At 31.7% G+C, this 14493-nt stretch overlaps 1 protein-coding gene across 5 annotated transcripts in view; it reads right to left on the reverse strand.

Annotated features, from left to right (window-relative positions):
* The window catches only part of LOC136028291 (syntaxin-1A-like), a 133939-nt gene that overhangs the window by 38211 nt on the left and 81235 nt on the right, over positions 1-14493 (reverse strand). For 2 of the 5 annotated variants that reach the window (XR_010617802.1, XR_010617801.1), the window contains one exon: positions 3355-3560. The exons of 1 other annotated variant lie outside the window; for it this stretch is intronic. Coding sequence is in view for 1 of the 4 variants with exons in the window: in XM_065706043.1 (XP_065562115.1) it covers positions 3483-3560 (78 nt within the window). In the remaining 3 variants the exon portion in view is untranslated. Of the gene's footprint in view, positions 1-28; positions 3561-14493 lie in introns of those variants that run through there. 2 more of the 5 variants (XM_065706043.1, XM_065706041.1) reach the window with 1 other exon arrangement.

Below are 14493 nucleotides of genomic sequence, written 5' to 3' on the forward strand. Positions count from 1 at the left end.
CCTGGTGTAATACAAGATCAAATGTAAATTGTTTAAGAAATAAGAGTTTACTAATTTTGATATTGATTTGAGCATTTAGATATGGCACTGTTAAAAAAATAAAATAATAGAACATTCATCACAAAATAATCAGTTACACAAATTTGGGAAAATGAAGCAATTATTGTTACATTTATATTACACCAGAAAACTTTGCTATATTTCTAAGACTCAAAAAGAAAGAAGCTGGAAAGACAGCGAGTTAGATATGCAATCAGTTTGTCCCATTCAACTCCATCACAAGAGCATCTTTTTCTTCATTCACAGCAGATTTTTTTTACGTTGACAAGTACTCTTTTTAATTTGGGAGTCTGATATAAAAGTCACCTAAACTGTCAAATTGAAAAAAAAATTGATGTGAAAGAAATAATCGTTCCAAAAACGAATATATTCATCAATCTCGAATATTTAGCGGAATTTTGTTCTTTTTACAGAAGTTGAAAATTCCCAAAAAAGTAACTGTTTTGATATTTATTTTCTGAGCTTAAGTTGGAAGATTTTTTTTTGTTGTTGCAAAATTGAGTTAGCACATACCTTTCTTATTTTAGAGTTAGGCATAAAAAAGCCCCAAATATCAACTTCTATTATAAATCGAACTTATTACATATTTACACAACATTTACGAATCTACACCACAAACACTAGCCTGGAAAGCAAAAATACGGTATCAAACAAAACATGCAAAAACATTGTTGCCAACAGCGACAAATAAATATAACAGGCTTTTCATATCCGGCGTTCTTTTTTAGGCACTCTTTATATGAAAGGAAACGATCGTTTCAAAAATAAATATATTCAGCACACAACTGCACTGAGGAAGGGGGGTGGGGTAGAAAGGAATAATTCTCCCTTGAAGCGTTTGTGGGTACCCGTCCAGGGAGAACTGAAAAACGGCGACTTGAAAATTTACTCTTTGCACTTTTGACTACGTTTTGGATAAAACCTCTGGTCTTCTATCTAGCGACGGTAAGGTTGTATCGTTTCAATTCGTCATTCAACACGCTTTCCATATTTTGTAATTGGTACCGTTACATATTGCTTTCTGAGTAACCAAACTCCTACTTGTAGGAATTTTGTTCGTTTTAAGTTCGACTCGAGAATTCAGTTTAATTTTGCTCATTTTATAATTTATTTATTCATCAATATCACTATCGGTTTTCTTTATGTTTCACCGTATTATTTATTTTAATTTACATTCGTTTTGGATTTCATTTATTCCTTGACAGTACTTTCTGGTCGTTTTAAGCTTCAATTATTATAAGACTGCTAAGATATAGGCGTCCAAACTCTATTGACTAAATAGAATTCTTTATTTTGATCTCTGGGTTTGTCGAACTAGCAACAAATGTAAGAACATTTTTCGCATAGAAGTGTGATTACTCCTCGGCTAAGCTGACAACAATGAACTAAAACAAATATGAATGTATTTTGTTAGCTGTTGCAATAAAAACAAATCAGACATTTTTGTTACAGTGGGTAAATAATACACCAATACTCAATCGAAATACACGCTAAAAACAATAACTCCCTGTGTTCAGTTTAATAATTAAATCAACAAAATCATTATGTTATTTTACTGCTTGTTACTTAGCAGGAAAAAAAAGAAGATTGTTCTGAATCCCATATAATTTTTAAGCATAATTTTTAAATCCCATATTGTTTCCTTGAAATGGCATTTACAAAGACATTTGCCTATAGCCAATCTTTACTATCTACTACAATAGCTTAAATTGCCATTTCTAATTTCTGCCATGTTTATTGATGCTACAGTTTTGGTCGTGTAGTCGAGCTTTTTTTTGCGTTTTCTGTCCCTTTCTTATTTCGTTTTTTTTTTACTTTTATAATATTTTTTATATTTGATAATGGGTAAAAAAAAATAATAATCGGAATAATAGTAAAAGCGTAGTCTGTAAAACTGCTAAGAAAAGGGTAGGGTACTAGGACTAAAAAATTAATTTAGCACAGCCAGACTCTTGATTGAAAAGAGTCTCTATCACAAATCGTCTGCAATCAAGGAGTCTCCTCTCACCCGAACGTCTCCTCCCACCACACTTCAATAGAGTTTTGACTTGTTCCTAAGGCTACCGACTTATATTACCGAAGATTAGAAAGACTTTAGAATTCAATCCAGCTTTCTAAGGCTATAAAAATAGAAAGCTTAAGATGGCTAGAACGCGTTCTAAGAATGAAGGATGACAGCTTGCCAAAGATCGTCCTTTCTGGCCCACCAACTAGGGCCAAGGTCATCCATGAATGGGGTAGGAGGAGGTCATAAAAGATTCAATGGGAATTCAGAACTTCTTGGGGCAGTAAAGACGGACACTTTGAATAGATAGGATGGAGCATGAGCATGCTTAGCTATATACCTGTATCGTCTGTTTCAAGCAATTTGCCATTTTACTGTTGTTTTTCTTTTGAAGGTGCGTCTGGCCTTTTTATATAAGCAGTAAACAGTATTGGATAGCGTCTCAATATTTCAATACTGCCTCCGTTTCGTTTGCCGTCTGCCAGCACTGCCAACGCTTCAAAATAAATTTTACTAGTTCTCCGATTCAAATTGTACCATGTAAACAATAGGCTAAAAAATTTTCACAACAAGAAAATTTTCATTGCATTTACAAAGAGTGAATTTTCAGGTCACCGTTTTTGGATTTTTTTTTTTGGACGGGTACCCACAGACGCTTCAAGAGAGAATTATTCCTTTCTACATCACCCCCCCTCACTCAGTGCAGTTGTGCGTTGAACATATTTCTATTTGAAATTCCTTTCATATAAAGAGTGTCTAAAAAAGAACACCGGATCTGAAGAGTCCGTTATTCTGCTGCTGTTGGCAACAATATTTTTGCACGTTTTGTTTGATACAGTATTTTTCCTTTCCAGGTTAGTGTTTGTCGTGTAAATTCGTATATGTTATGTAAATATGTGATAAGTTCGATTTATAGTAGAATTTGATATTGTAAGTGCTAACGCATATTTTACAACAACAAAAACTATTACAAATTAAGCTCACAAAATTAATATCTAAACAATTAATTTTTTGGGAATATTCAGTTCCTATAGAAATAACAAAATTTCGCTAAATATTTAAGATTGTTGAATATATTCGTTTTTGAAAAGATTATTTTCTTTCACACCAACAGGCCTATTTTCTTTCAGTTTAACATTATGGGCGACTTTTATGTAAGACTCCAAAATTAAAAAGGGTGCTTGTCAACGCACTTTTGCTCAAAAAGAGAAAAAAGAAAGCAAACTCAAAAGGGGAAAATAAGCAGCTTCTTCATTTTCTTGAATCAAAACATATTAGACTACACATACTTATATTCACTTCTTAAGATAAATTCTTCACATAGTAGGTAATGAAGATACTTCACCAAAAAAACAAAAAAACAGAGATGGCAGTCATCTGCAAGAAATCCACTGAGAAAGAAGTTCGAGGACATTCACTATGTCAAGGTACTGGCCAAGACAATAATTAAAATAACCACACAAATAGCTAGGCATATTGCAATGTAGATCTTTTTCTGAAAGAGAGGAAAAAAATTAAATATACTGAAATAAATAAGGAATTAAAGTTCTGTTGACACAAAAACAAGTTTTTTCGAGTTTGTAACATTATTTTGGCATGGGATATGACACAGTATAAAATCAGTTGCATTTCTTTTTTTGTTTATAAAGAAATGAATCCAAATTAGATTTCAAAATTATCCGTATGAGCCATATCTTTTAACTCGGGAAAGTGATATTTGAGCAGTTTCATTTCCAAACTTCATATAAAAGCAAAATGAACATCAGGGATTGGGAATATCGCTCCATACAAAAATGAGCCCCAACACTGGTTTTTAGAACTTTGATTGCCCTATTACCAGCAGTCCTGGCTATTTCTAACTCGTTAATAAAAAAAAGATCAATATAGCCTTTGTGTTTATCAGAGGGTGGCCTCCACTGATTTCTTTTCACCTTTTTCCAAGATATAAAACTTAAAAAGAGCTCATAATATTGATCAGATCTGGATTTACGAATAGAACCAACAGGCCCAGGTCTAGGGGCACAATAAATTATCACTGACATTTTCTTCTAAACAAAAACTGTACTGATGTGATTTATCGTCAAAGTGCCAGATGCACTCCGCCGCCGCGCTGTCTGTTCACAAAAAATGATTCTAGAACAACACAGAAATTTCGTGGCCACTTATAAACAGTCAGATGTCTCTCAAGAACGGCAGTTGTGAATTTGATATCACCCCTCTTTCATTACTGTTGGCTCATCAGTTGTATTCTGTTCAGTGTTCCCACTATCCCTAAATTTTCGGGGATTTTCCCAAAAATCTTGTAAAAACGGAGCGGCAAGAACGCTTAGACCTAAAAGTTAAAGCTTTAAATCCGGCCCTGATAATGACCCATCTTTTTCTTCACAAAAATCATTATCCCATGCACATCTTTAAATTTTCTTTCAGAAATAATAAATCTGACTTGGGTCGTTATATTAAGAAGTCAGAAATATATCTTCCACAGCCAAACGTTAATATCGTTCTTTTCTACTTATCATTCTTACCGTTTGCTGTTGAGATAAACACAGAAAAGTCTAAGGTCAAACTTGTTTTTGGATCAATTGCATAGCAAAATAATGGTATAACAAAGAAAGCTTAAATCTACCATCTGAATACTTCTTGAAAATAGTCTATCCTAACAATCTGAGTAACCTAACATAACAATCTAAGTATGATATCTAGATTATGTTTATAATATATATATATATATATATATATATATATATATATATATATATATATATATATATATATATATATATTTTTTACAAAAACAGCAAAACAGCACACATAATTACGATAGAAAACCTTATAGGCTAATGGACCTCAACATTGAGAATAAGCCAATGGCATTTATTTAAGATAAGAGTAAACTGACAACTGATTTTCAATGAATAATTTATATCCAAAAGTACATAAATTATATCCTAGATATTGAATGTCTTATGGCCATTTAATAATGAGATTTTACTAATACAACTATTTAGCTATTAGTTTTTCAGATTAGTTTAATCAGATTTTTCCTGAAAAACTCTACAAAGAATCTAGATTAGCTTAAATCAGCGTTAGCTAAATGTTTGCATTAGCAAGATCTCAAAGAGAATGGGCCTTTAGTTAGACAGGCGTGTATAATTACATTTTTACACTTCTATGAAAATAGCCAAAACCCGTTTACTAAGCTGTCGTCAAAGGTACGACCATTTGGGTAATACCCAAGCCAAGTCAGTTACACCTGTCGACAACTAAGCCATGTTTACGAATGAGATGGGGGTTTTCTTGATTTTATAATCAAACTTGTTTTTCAGAGACGAAAAATTAAAATAGCAAAATCGTTATTTAAAACTTGTACCAAAATTGTTTCCAATTATTATCTAATACTGCTATGTCTTCTTATCTTTCATCAGATTCCTTATACAGACACAAAAACTACCGTTTCCAGCTTCCATCTTTTCCAGTCATAAGAGATTATGCCTTAACTCTTAACTCCGATTGGTCAATCTAAAACTTTATGCCTGAAAGTTGAAAGTATACCTGAAACTCGAGAAATTATAAACGGTATGTATAATTGGTCCTGTAGGGTTTAATTTTTATTTTATCTACAAGTGTGACTGTAATATAACCCAGGCATGATATAGAAGAAGAAAATCAAAGTGTAATCGAACATACATTGCCCAGCACATCCTCTCTTTGAGAACGACTTGGACAACGGTTTTTTGGCGATTTCCTCATTATAAAAATGTCAGTATAAAATGTACAAATGTAAGTATAAGTGTAAATGTAAGTATAAATGTATAAATGTATAATGCCAGTATAAATGTAAGTATAAAAATGTCAGATACGGCCTTTAAGGGTGACAGCCACGATATGAGTGGAAGGGGGGCTTCGATCTATACTATCACTTCTCATATTCAACATATATTTGAAACAATGAAACTTTATGAACATTATAGAAAACACGACAAAATTCTGAAGCATGAGATTTGGGGGGACCCAAACTCCGACTGAGGACATACCTCACACAAACTACCTGCTTTGGTTTTAACCCAATACATCAAAAAAAAAACTATATAGGTCTGAAGCTATAATCGCACAATTTAATAGTCAAGAACAGGCATTGATAAACCAGTCTAAATATATTTGTCCATTCCCGTGTCTGTTAAAGAAGCGAAAGAAGGTCACTAATAAAAACTTTCTCAAATTGACAGGAAAATACCCTTGTAAGAAAGTACCAAGAAATATGAAGCAAATTTTCTTAGCTTAAGATACTATAAAGCATGAACTGGATCTATCGGGAGAACACAAACACCATAATACCCTAAGGGAGTCTGCATAGTGGCGTGATAAAATATATTGTTTTTTTTTTTGTTTTTGTTTTAATGGAATTGCTGGCTTCACCAAAAATGTTTACTTTCCAAAAGATTGATATAACCAGCGTTGTCAACACTATGAGGTAAATTGTACGGGTTTTCTGACCAAATTGTACCCAAAAGATTTTTTGGAGCATAATTACAGCGTCTTACGTCAGTTTTCATTTCACAGAAAAAAGTCTACAATAGTTGAAAGGCAAGTAGCTTTTATTCACTAATATCTTCAACCTTTCCCAGAAATCAGTTTTGAGCACTGTTTCTCGTGTGATGATTAGTTTGAAATTCGCAGTGGTTTCTTTTTATGATACGTTGACGAAAATACCTTTTCTTGTACTTAAATCCCTAAGAGATGACGAGAGAAGTTTCAAAAATTTGGAACTTGACCCCACAAACACAGAAAAAAAAATACCATAAATTCTGGATTGAACCATGAAATATCCAAATGTACCGCATTGTGAAGGACCTCTAGATTGTACCAAAACGGTGCAATTGTACCGTATTGGCAACGCTGGCCTGCACTACAAAAATGAGGATTGCACTTTTGCTAAGTTTGCTAAAAAAAAATGAGGAACTCACTGTGCTAAGACACAAGGTGACCAAACATGGGAGGGATCTGGAAATTAAGCGTACGCCTCTTACTGGATTGAAGATAATCAGATGTTGACGAAAACAATGTTCCTGTCAATTTTAATAAAAATGGAAAATTTCTGGGTGATAATAACAAGGAGCCTGTCTGAACCCTCTCTCCAAGTGGATACCAATTCAATATGCCAAACTCAACAAATACAAGTCTCTTAAGGTATATTTTGCGATAGTCTTACAGCTGTAACTGGCAACGAGAGGACAAGACACTTATATGGTTGGATCCATTCAGGACCGTTCCTAGAGTTGGTGGTACCCAGGGCAAAATCAATTACGGCGCCTCCTCCCGACTCAAACATAAATCAAAAAGCCCCACGAATCCCAGCCACGGGAGCCCACATCCGAAGCCCCCCCCCCCCAATACGTCACCCATGACAGATTACACATCCCTCCTGAACGGCCCTAGACCCATTAGTTTCAAATCATAACATTCACCGAGCCAAAATTATAATATTAATTAAATTAATCAATTTAAAAGAACTCCCATTATCATTTTAAAGAACTCCCAAAATTTATGCCAGGTTTGCCTCTCACAGAGACAATCTATCTTAGCTTTATCTAATTAGGTTTTCAAGTCTTTTATTACTTTGACCAAATTATTCAATTTGACCGAACCAGCGACGATCTTGACCATTTTTTTTAGAGAATGATGACATCCTTAATAACAGGTACATTTACCAATTTTCGAACGTTTTCAACGAAAAAAGAGAAATCCAAAAACTATTTTAAAAATGTAATTCGTAGGTGGACACAACTACATTTCAGTTATGGATATCAAAATAGTTGTCTTACATTGAAAAATTAAGACCCAAAGACTACAGAAAAACAACATACGAAACTTAAAAATAGAACATATCCTCTTGAAAAAAGAAGAAGCAAAAAGCGTGGCTCTTACAACTATATTCATTTACAGGAATAAGAAAAATCATAAAAATAAATAGAAACTCTCCTGGAAACAATTTCTAGGATTCTATCGGGATTTCTTTTCCCTGTGGACGTCATAAAAAAGATCCCTAATATCCAAGCAGAATGAGACATTTAATGAATAAAGATTTCCAACTTCCAAAGAAACCTATAGGGTACTATTCATGTAAAACTTTAAAATAATCATTAAAGGGAAGACTGTTTGTTAGTTTTGTTCAATTGATTTCAAAACCGAATATATATATATATATATACTAGCTGTTGGGGTGGCGCTTCGCGCCACCCCAACACCTAGTTGGTGGGGGCGCTTCGCGCCCCCCCCAAGCCCCCCCGCGCGCGTAAGTCGTTACGCGCCATAATAGTTACGCGCCATTGTAGTTGTGTCCCTATGTCCCACCTGTGAATATAGATATATATATATATATATATATATATATATATATATATATATATATATATATATATATATATATATATATATATATATATATATATATATATATATATATATATATATATATATATATATATATATATATATATATATATATATATATATATATATATATATATGGTTTTAACTACGTAAAACTTGCGAATATACAACATTCTTTGCTGTCCCATTGTCTTTGCATATAAATAGATTGTCAGGTTTACCGACTCTTGAACATGCAACATATAATGGTCCATGGGAAAACAATCTGTATTCAGATCTATACCTCATGATTCTAATGATTGCCCTTGAGCTTTGTTGATGGTGATTGCTAATCGACCATTCCCTGTCCCGGTGTCCCGGTCGTCATTTATATCCCCCTGTTTCCCCCGGTGTCCCCGTTGTAGTTGTGTCCCTGTGTCCCGGTCGTCATTTATATTCCCTGTGTCCCGGTCGTCATTTGTATCCCGGTGTCCCGGTCTGTATATACATTCGTTTTTTAGTTTTGTTTTTCTCCTTTATTTTTTTCCTTTTTTTTTCTTTTTTAGTTTATTTAGATTTTTAGATTTTTTAGTTTTTTTATTAGTTTTTAGTTTTTTTTTCTTTTTAGTTTTTTTGTAGTTTTTACCTTCTTTTTAGTTTTGTTAGTTGTTTTTTTTACTTATGTCCTGGTCGTCATTTATACTCCCTGCGTCCCGGTGCTTTGTTGATTGCTAATCGAACATTCCTTTTGTCCTGGTCGCTTTCTCTTTGAGTGTCGTCATTTATTTTTTTCTTTTTTAGTTCTTTTAGTTTTTACCTTTTTTAGTTTTTTTAGTTTTTTTTTTTTGTAGTTTTTGCCTTTTTTTAGTTTTTTTCTTTTTAGTTTTTTTGTAGTTTTTACCTTCTTTTTAGTTTTGTTAGTTTTTTTTTTTACTTATGTCCTGGTCGTCATTTATACTCCCTGTGTCCCGGTGCTTTGTTGATTGCTAATCGAACATTCCTTTTGTCCTGGTCGCTTTCTCTTTGAGTGTCGTCATTTATTTTTTTCTTTTTTAGTTCTTTTAGTTTTTACCTTTTTTAGCTTTTTTTAGTTTTTTAGATAAAATTTTTTTTTAGTTTTTTCCTTTTTTTCTTTTTAGTTTTTTATTGGTTTTTACCTTTATTTTAGCTTATTTTTCAGTTTTTTCCTTTTTTTTATTTTTTTTTTATTTTTTATTTTTTTTTAGTTTTTTACCTTTTTTTAGTTTTTTTAGTTTTTTAGCTTTTTTACTTTTTTTATTAGTTTTTAGTTTTTTTTGTAGTTTTTGCCTTTTTTTAGTTTTTTCAGTTTTTTTTTTAGTTTTTTATTGGTTTTTACCTTTATTTTAGCTTATTTTTCAGTTTTTTCCTTTTTTTTATTTTTTTTTAGTTTTTAGTTTTTTTAGTTTTTTACCTTTTTTTAGTTTTTTTAGTTTTTTTAGTTTTTTAGCTTTTTTATTTTTTTTATTAGTTTTTAGTTTTTTTTTGTAGTTTTCGCCTTTTTTTAGTTTTTTTTGTTTTTTAGCTTTTTTATTAGTTTTAGTTTTTTTTGTAGTTTTTGCCTTTTTTTAGTTTTTTTTAGTTTTTTAGCTTTTTTATTTTTTTTATTAGTTTTTAGTTTTTCTTGTAGTTTTTGCCTTTTTTTAGTTTTTTCAGTTTTCAGTTTTGTCACCTGATCCAGTTTTTTCAGGTGACGTCACCTGATCCATCCACAGACAGACAGACAACTTATTTTTATATATATAGATATATATATATATATATATATATATATATATATATATATATATATTATATATATATATATATATATATATATATATATATATATTGCATATATATATATATATATATATATATATATATATATATATATATATATATATATACTAGCTGTTGGGGTGGCGCTTCGCGCCACCCCAACACGTAGTTGGTGGGGGCGCTTCGCGCCCCCCCCAAGCCCCCCCGCGCGCGTAAGTCGTTACGCGCCATAATAGTTACGCGCCATTGTAGTTGTGTCCCTATGTCCCACCTGTGAATATAGATATATATATATATATATATATATATATATATATATATATATATATATGGTTTTAACTACGTAAAACTTATACAACATTCTTTGCTGTCCCATTGTCTATAGATATATATATATATATGTATATATATATATATATATATATATATATATATATATATATATATATATATATATATATATATATATATATATATATATATATATATATATATATATATATATATATATATGGTTTTAACTACGTAAAACTTATACAACATTCTTTGCTGTCCCATTGTCTTTGCATATAAATAGATTGTCAGGTTTACCGACTCTTGAACATGCAACATATAATGGTCCATGGGAAAACAATCTGTATTCAGATCTATACCTCATGATTCTAATGATTGCCCTTGAGCTTTGTTGATGGTGATTGCTAATCGACCATTCCCTGTCCCGGTGTCCCGGTCGTCATTTACATCCCCCTGTTTCCCCCGGTGTCCCCGTTGTAGTTGTGTCCCTGTGTCCCGGTCGTCATTTATATTCCCTGTGTCCCGGTCGTCATTTGTATCCCGGTGTCCCGGTCTGTATATACATTCGTTTTTTAGTTTTGTTTTTCTCCTTTATTTTTTTCCTTTTTTTTCTTTTTTAGCTTATTTAGATTTTTAGATTTTTTAGTTTTTTTATTAGTTTTTCTTTTTTTTTTCTTTTTAGTTTTTTTGTCCCGGTCGTCATTTATATCCCCCTGTTTCCCCCGGTGTCCCCGTTGTAGTTGTGTCCCTGTGTCCCGGTCGTCATTTATATTCCCTGTGTCCCGGTCGTCATTTGTATCCCGGTGTATTTTTTTTTATTAGTTTTTAGTTTTTTTTGTAGTTTTTGCCTTTTTTTTAGTTTTTTCAGTTTTGACGTCACCTGATCCAGTTTTTTCAGGTGACGTCACCTGATCCACGATCCACAGATCCACAGACAACTTATTTTTATATATATAGATAGTTTGTTTTTTTTTACTTATGCCCTGGTCGTCATTTATACTCCCTGTGTCCCGGTGCTTTGTTGATTGCTAATCGAACATTCCTTTTGTCCTGGTCGCTTTCTCTTTGAGTTTCGTCATTTATTTTTTTCTTTTTTAGTTCTTTTAGTTTTTACCTTTTTTAGTTTTTTTTTAGTTTTTTAGATGAAAATTTTTTTTTAGTTTTTTCCTTTTTTTCTTTTTAGTTTTTTATTGGTTTTTACCTTTATTTTAGCTTATTTTTCAGTTTTTTCCTTTTTTTTAGTTTTTTTTTATTTTTTATTTTTTTTAGTTTTTTACCTTTTTTTAGTTTTTTTAGTTTTTTTTAGTTTTTTAGCTTTTTTACTTTTTTTATTAGTTTTTAGTTTTTTTTTGTAGTTTTTGCCTTTTTTTAGTTTTTTCAGTTTTTTTTTTAGTTTTTTATTGGTTTTTACCTTTATTTTAGCTTATTTTTCAGTTTTTTCCTTTTTTTTTAGTTTTTAGTTTTTTTTTAGTTTTTTTTAGTTTTTTATCTTTTTTTTATTTTTTTTAGTTTTTTTAGTTTTTTAGCTTTTTTATTTTTTTTATTAGTTTTTAGTTTTTTTTGTAGTTTTTGCCTTTTTTTAGTTTTTTTAGTTTTTTAGCTTTTTTATTAGTTTTTAGTTTTTTTTGTAGTTTTTGCCTTTTTTTAGTTTTTTTAGTTTTTTAGCTTTTTTATTTTTTTTATTAGTTTTTAGTTTTTTTGTAGTTTTTGCCTTTTTTAGTTTTTTCAGTTTTGACGTCACCTGATCCAGTTTTTTCAGGTGACGTCACCTGACCCATCCATCCACAGACAGACAACTTATTTTTATATATATAGAAGATATTGCATTGAACATTTTTATAATGAGTATACAAAAGATATTTTTGTGAGGGTGTACATCGTTGTACTAGTTCGATACATCTCGTATTACATCTTTCCCCAAACATAATTCAGAAAGTGATGAAGGTTGGATATAATGTTTCACTCTTTCTAGCTCAAGATATACGAATGAATTATATTTTTAGGAACATGCAGTTATCCTGCAGTCACTTTAATTTGCAGTTTGTCTCCTTTACATTTTTAAACAAAAATTTTCCATGCAGAGCTATATATTTGCTATCCTGCATAATGTGAACAACGATATTTTAATTAGCACAACACGATATATTCCTTTGTTTAATTTATTTTGTGAAATAATTTCTTGTTTAATTTTGTACAGTTTGTGTTAACGATCATCGTTTTACTGTACAGTACGTTTTAAATTATAGTCACTTAAGGCCCATATACAATGACTTTGACTTGACTTTATTAAACAAGAAATGATATACATAAATCTTGTACAAAGGAGATAGGGAGGCAAAATTAGATTTGACTAATAATACCTCCACCCCCCAGAAAATAGCCATGTGGAAAATACCCACCGTGGAAAATAAGGCTTTACAAATTTTAGAAATTTCATTTGAGTTTTGTATTTAATTTCCACAGGGAGAAGGAATTTTGATACTTGTGTATTATGTACCACCCAATCAAGTTTACGCCGTATAAAACTCGAGAACAAACCAGTTTCTTTGTTATTTAGAAACAAATTTGGGCAATAGATTTGCACATTAGGGGGAGTGGGGCAAAAGTACAGCGTATCTGCATGGAAAATGTAATAGGCACAATTGTTCTACATATTATGAAGTAAGAATTGTTTTTGACTTCAAACTGTCCAAAAACTTTATCCCCTCTCCTTATGTGTAAATATATAGCCCAAATTATAGATTTCCCATATATTATGTCACTTGTCTTTGCCTTGTCTCGCGCTAAGCTGACAGAAACTAACGAAGAAACCGGTTTGTTCTCGAGTTTTACACAGTGTAAACTTGAGTGAGTGGCGCATAATACACAAGCACCAAAATTCCTTCCCCCTGCGGAAATTGAAAAACAAAACTGAAATAAAATTTCTAAAATTTGGAAAGCCTTATTTCCCATGGGGCGGGGTTAATCGCCAGGAGTAATGATGATAGAAGGTAATAAGCTTACCTAAGCTATGGATGTCAGGTGATTGATTTTTCTTCTAACGATAATTTCGACATGATGACCTGATGATGACAGGCACAGGTCCTGTCGAAATTATCGTTAGAAGAAAAATCAATCACCTGACATCCATAGCTTAGGTAAGCTTATTACCTTCTATCATCATTATGTATGAAAGTCAGGTTGGCCTTAGAGAATATATTAAATCGCCAGGAGGGGGGGGGGTAAACACCAAAAACCATATATTTTGAAGCTGACAAGAGTTATGACTGACTAGTTCTTTCTGTATCGGCTTTTTACGAATAAACCCTTTTTGTACATTGATTGAATTGAGCATTATGGCCTGCTAAATGGTAATTCGATTGTAAGTATTATTGAGTTAACTAGCCAACAGTCACCACCGACCATGCATAAGGTTATACCAGCCTGATTGTTATTCCTGTGTTAAAGTTTAAGCCAATAAAATAAAAAACTGAAAAGCTTTTGAGTTATGAGATTATTTTAGTATTCCATCTGTTTCTGTGTGATCACACTTTGGAATTTTTTTTTATTTTTTCACTACCAAATCATGTTTTCAAGAATCTCCATGTTCATGAGTTTTTGTTGGTCTGTAGGTTTTTTTTTCAGCCCATGAATCCTTACCAACAGCAACTTCTTTAAATCACGTTTTAAAAGAAATCTAACTTGACTCTGGAATAAAGTTAAATATTAAAAAAAAAATTGAAATTTTCAAATATTTATCATTTTCAATTTTCGCTATTTTAATCATCAAATTTAATTTTGGTATTCAGATTACTAATTATTTAAATATTTAAAGATATTACTGACAGCTTCCTTACTTGAAAAACAAGAAAAGGGCCGAAACAAACGATCCCACGGATCCAGATATTCCCTCTAATCTCTCACCCAATTCGTCGTTCCGTTCTTCTATGTCTAGATTTACAAAAAAGAGCGCGTAATCCTACGAACAAATATAGCACTAAGAGGCC

Source organism: Artemia franciscana, chromosome 6, assembly GCF_032884065.1.
Source record: "Artemia franciscana chromosome 6, ASM3288406v1, whole genome shotgun sequence".
Taxonomy (NCBI): domain Eukaryota; kingdom Metazoa; phylum Arthropoda; class Branchiopoda; order Anostraca; family Artemiidae; genus Artemia; species Artemia franciscana.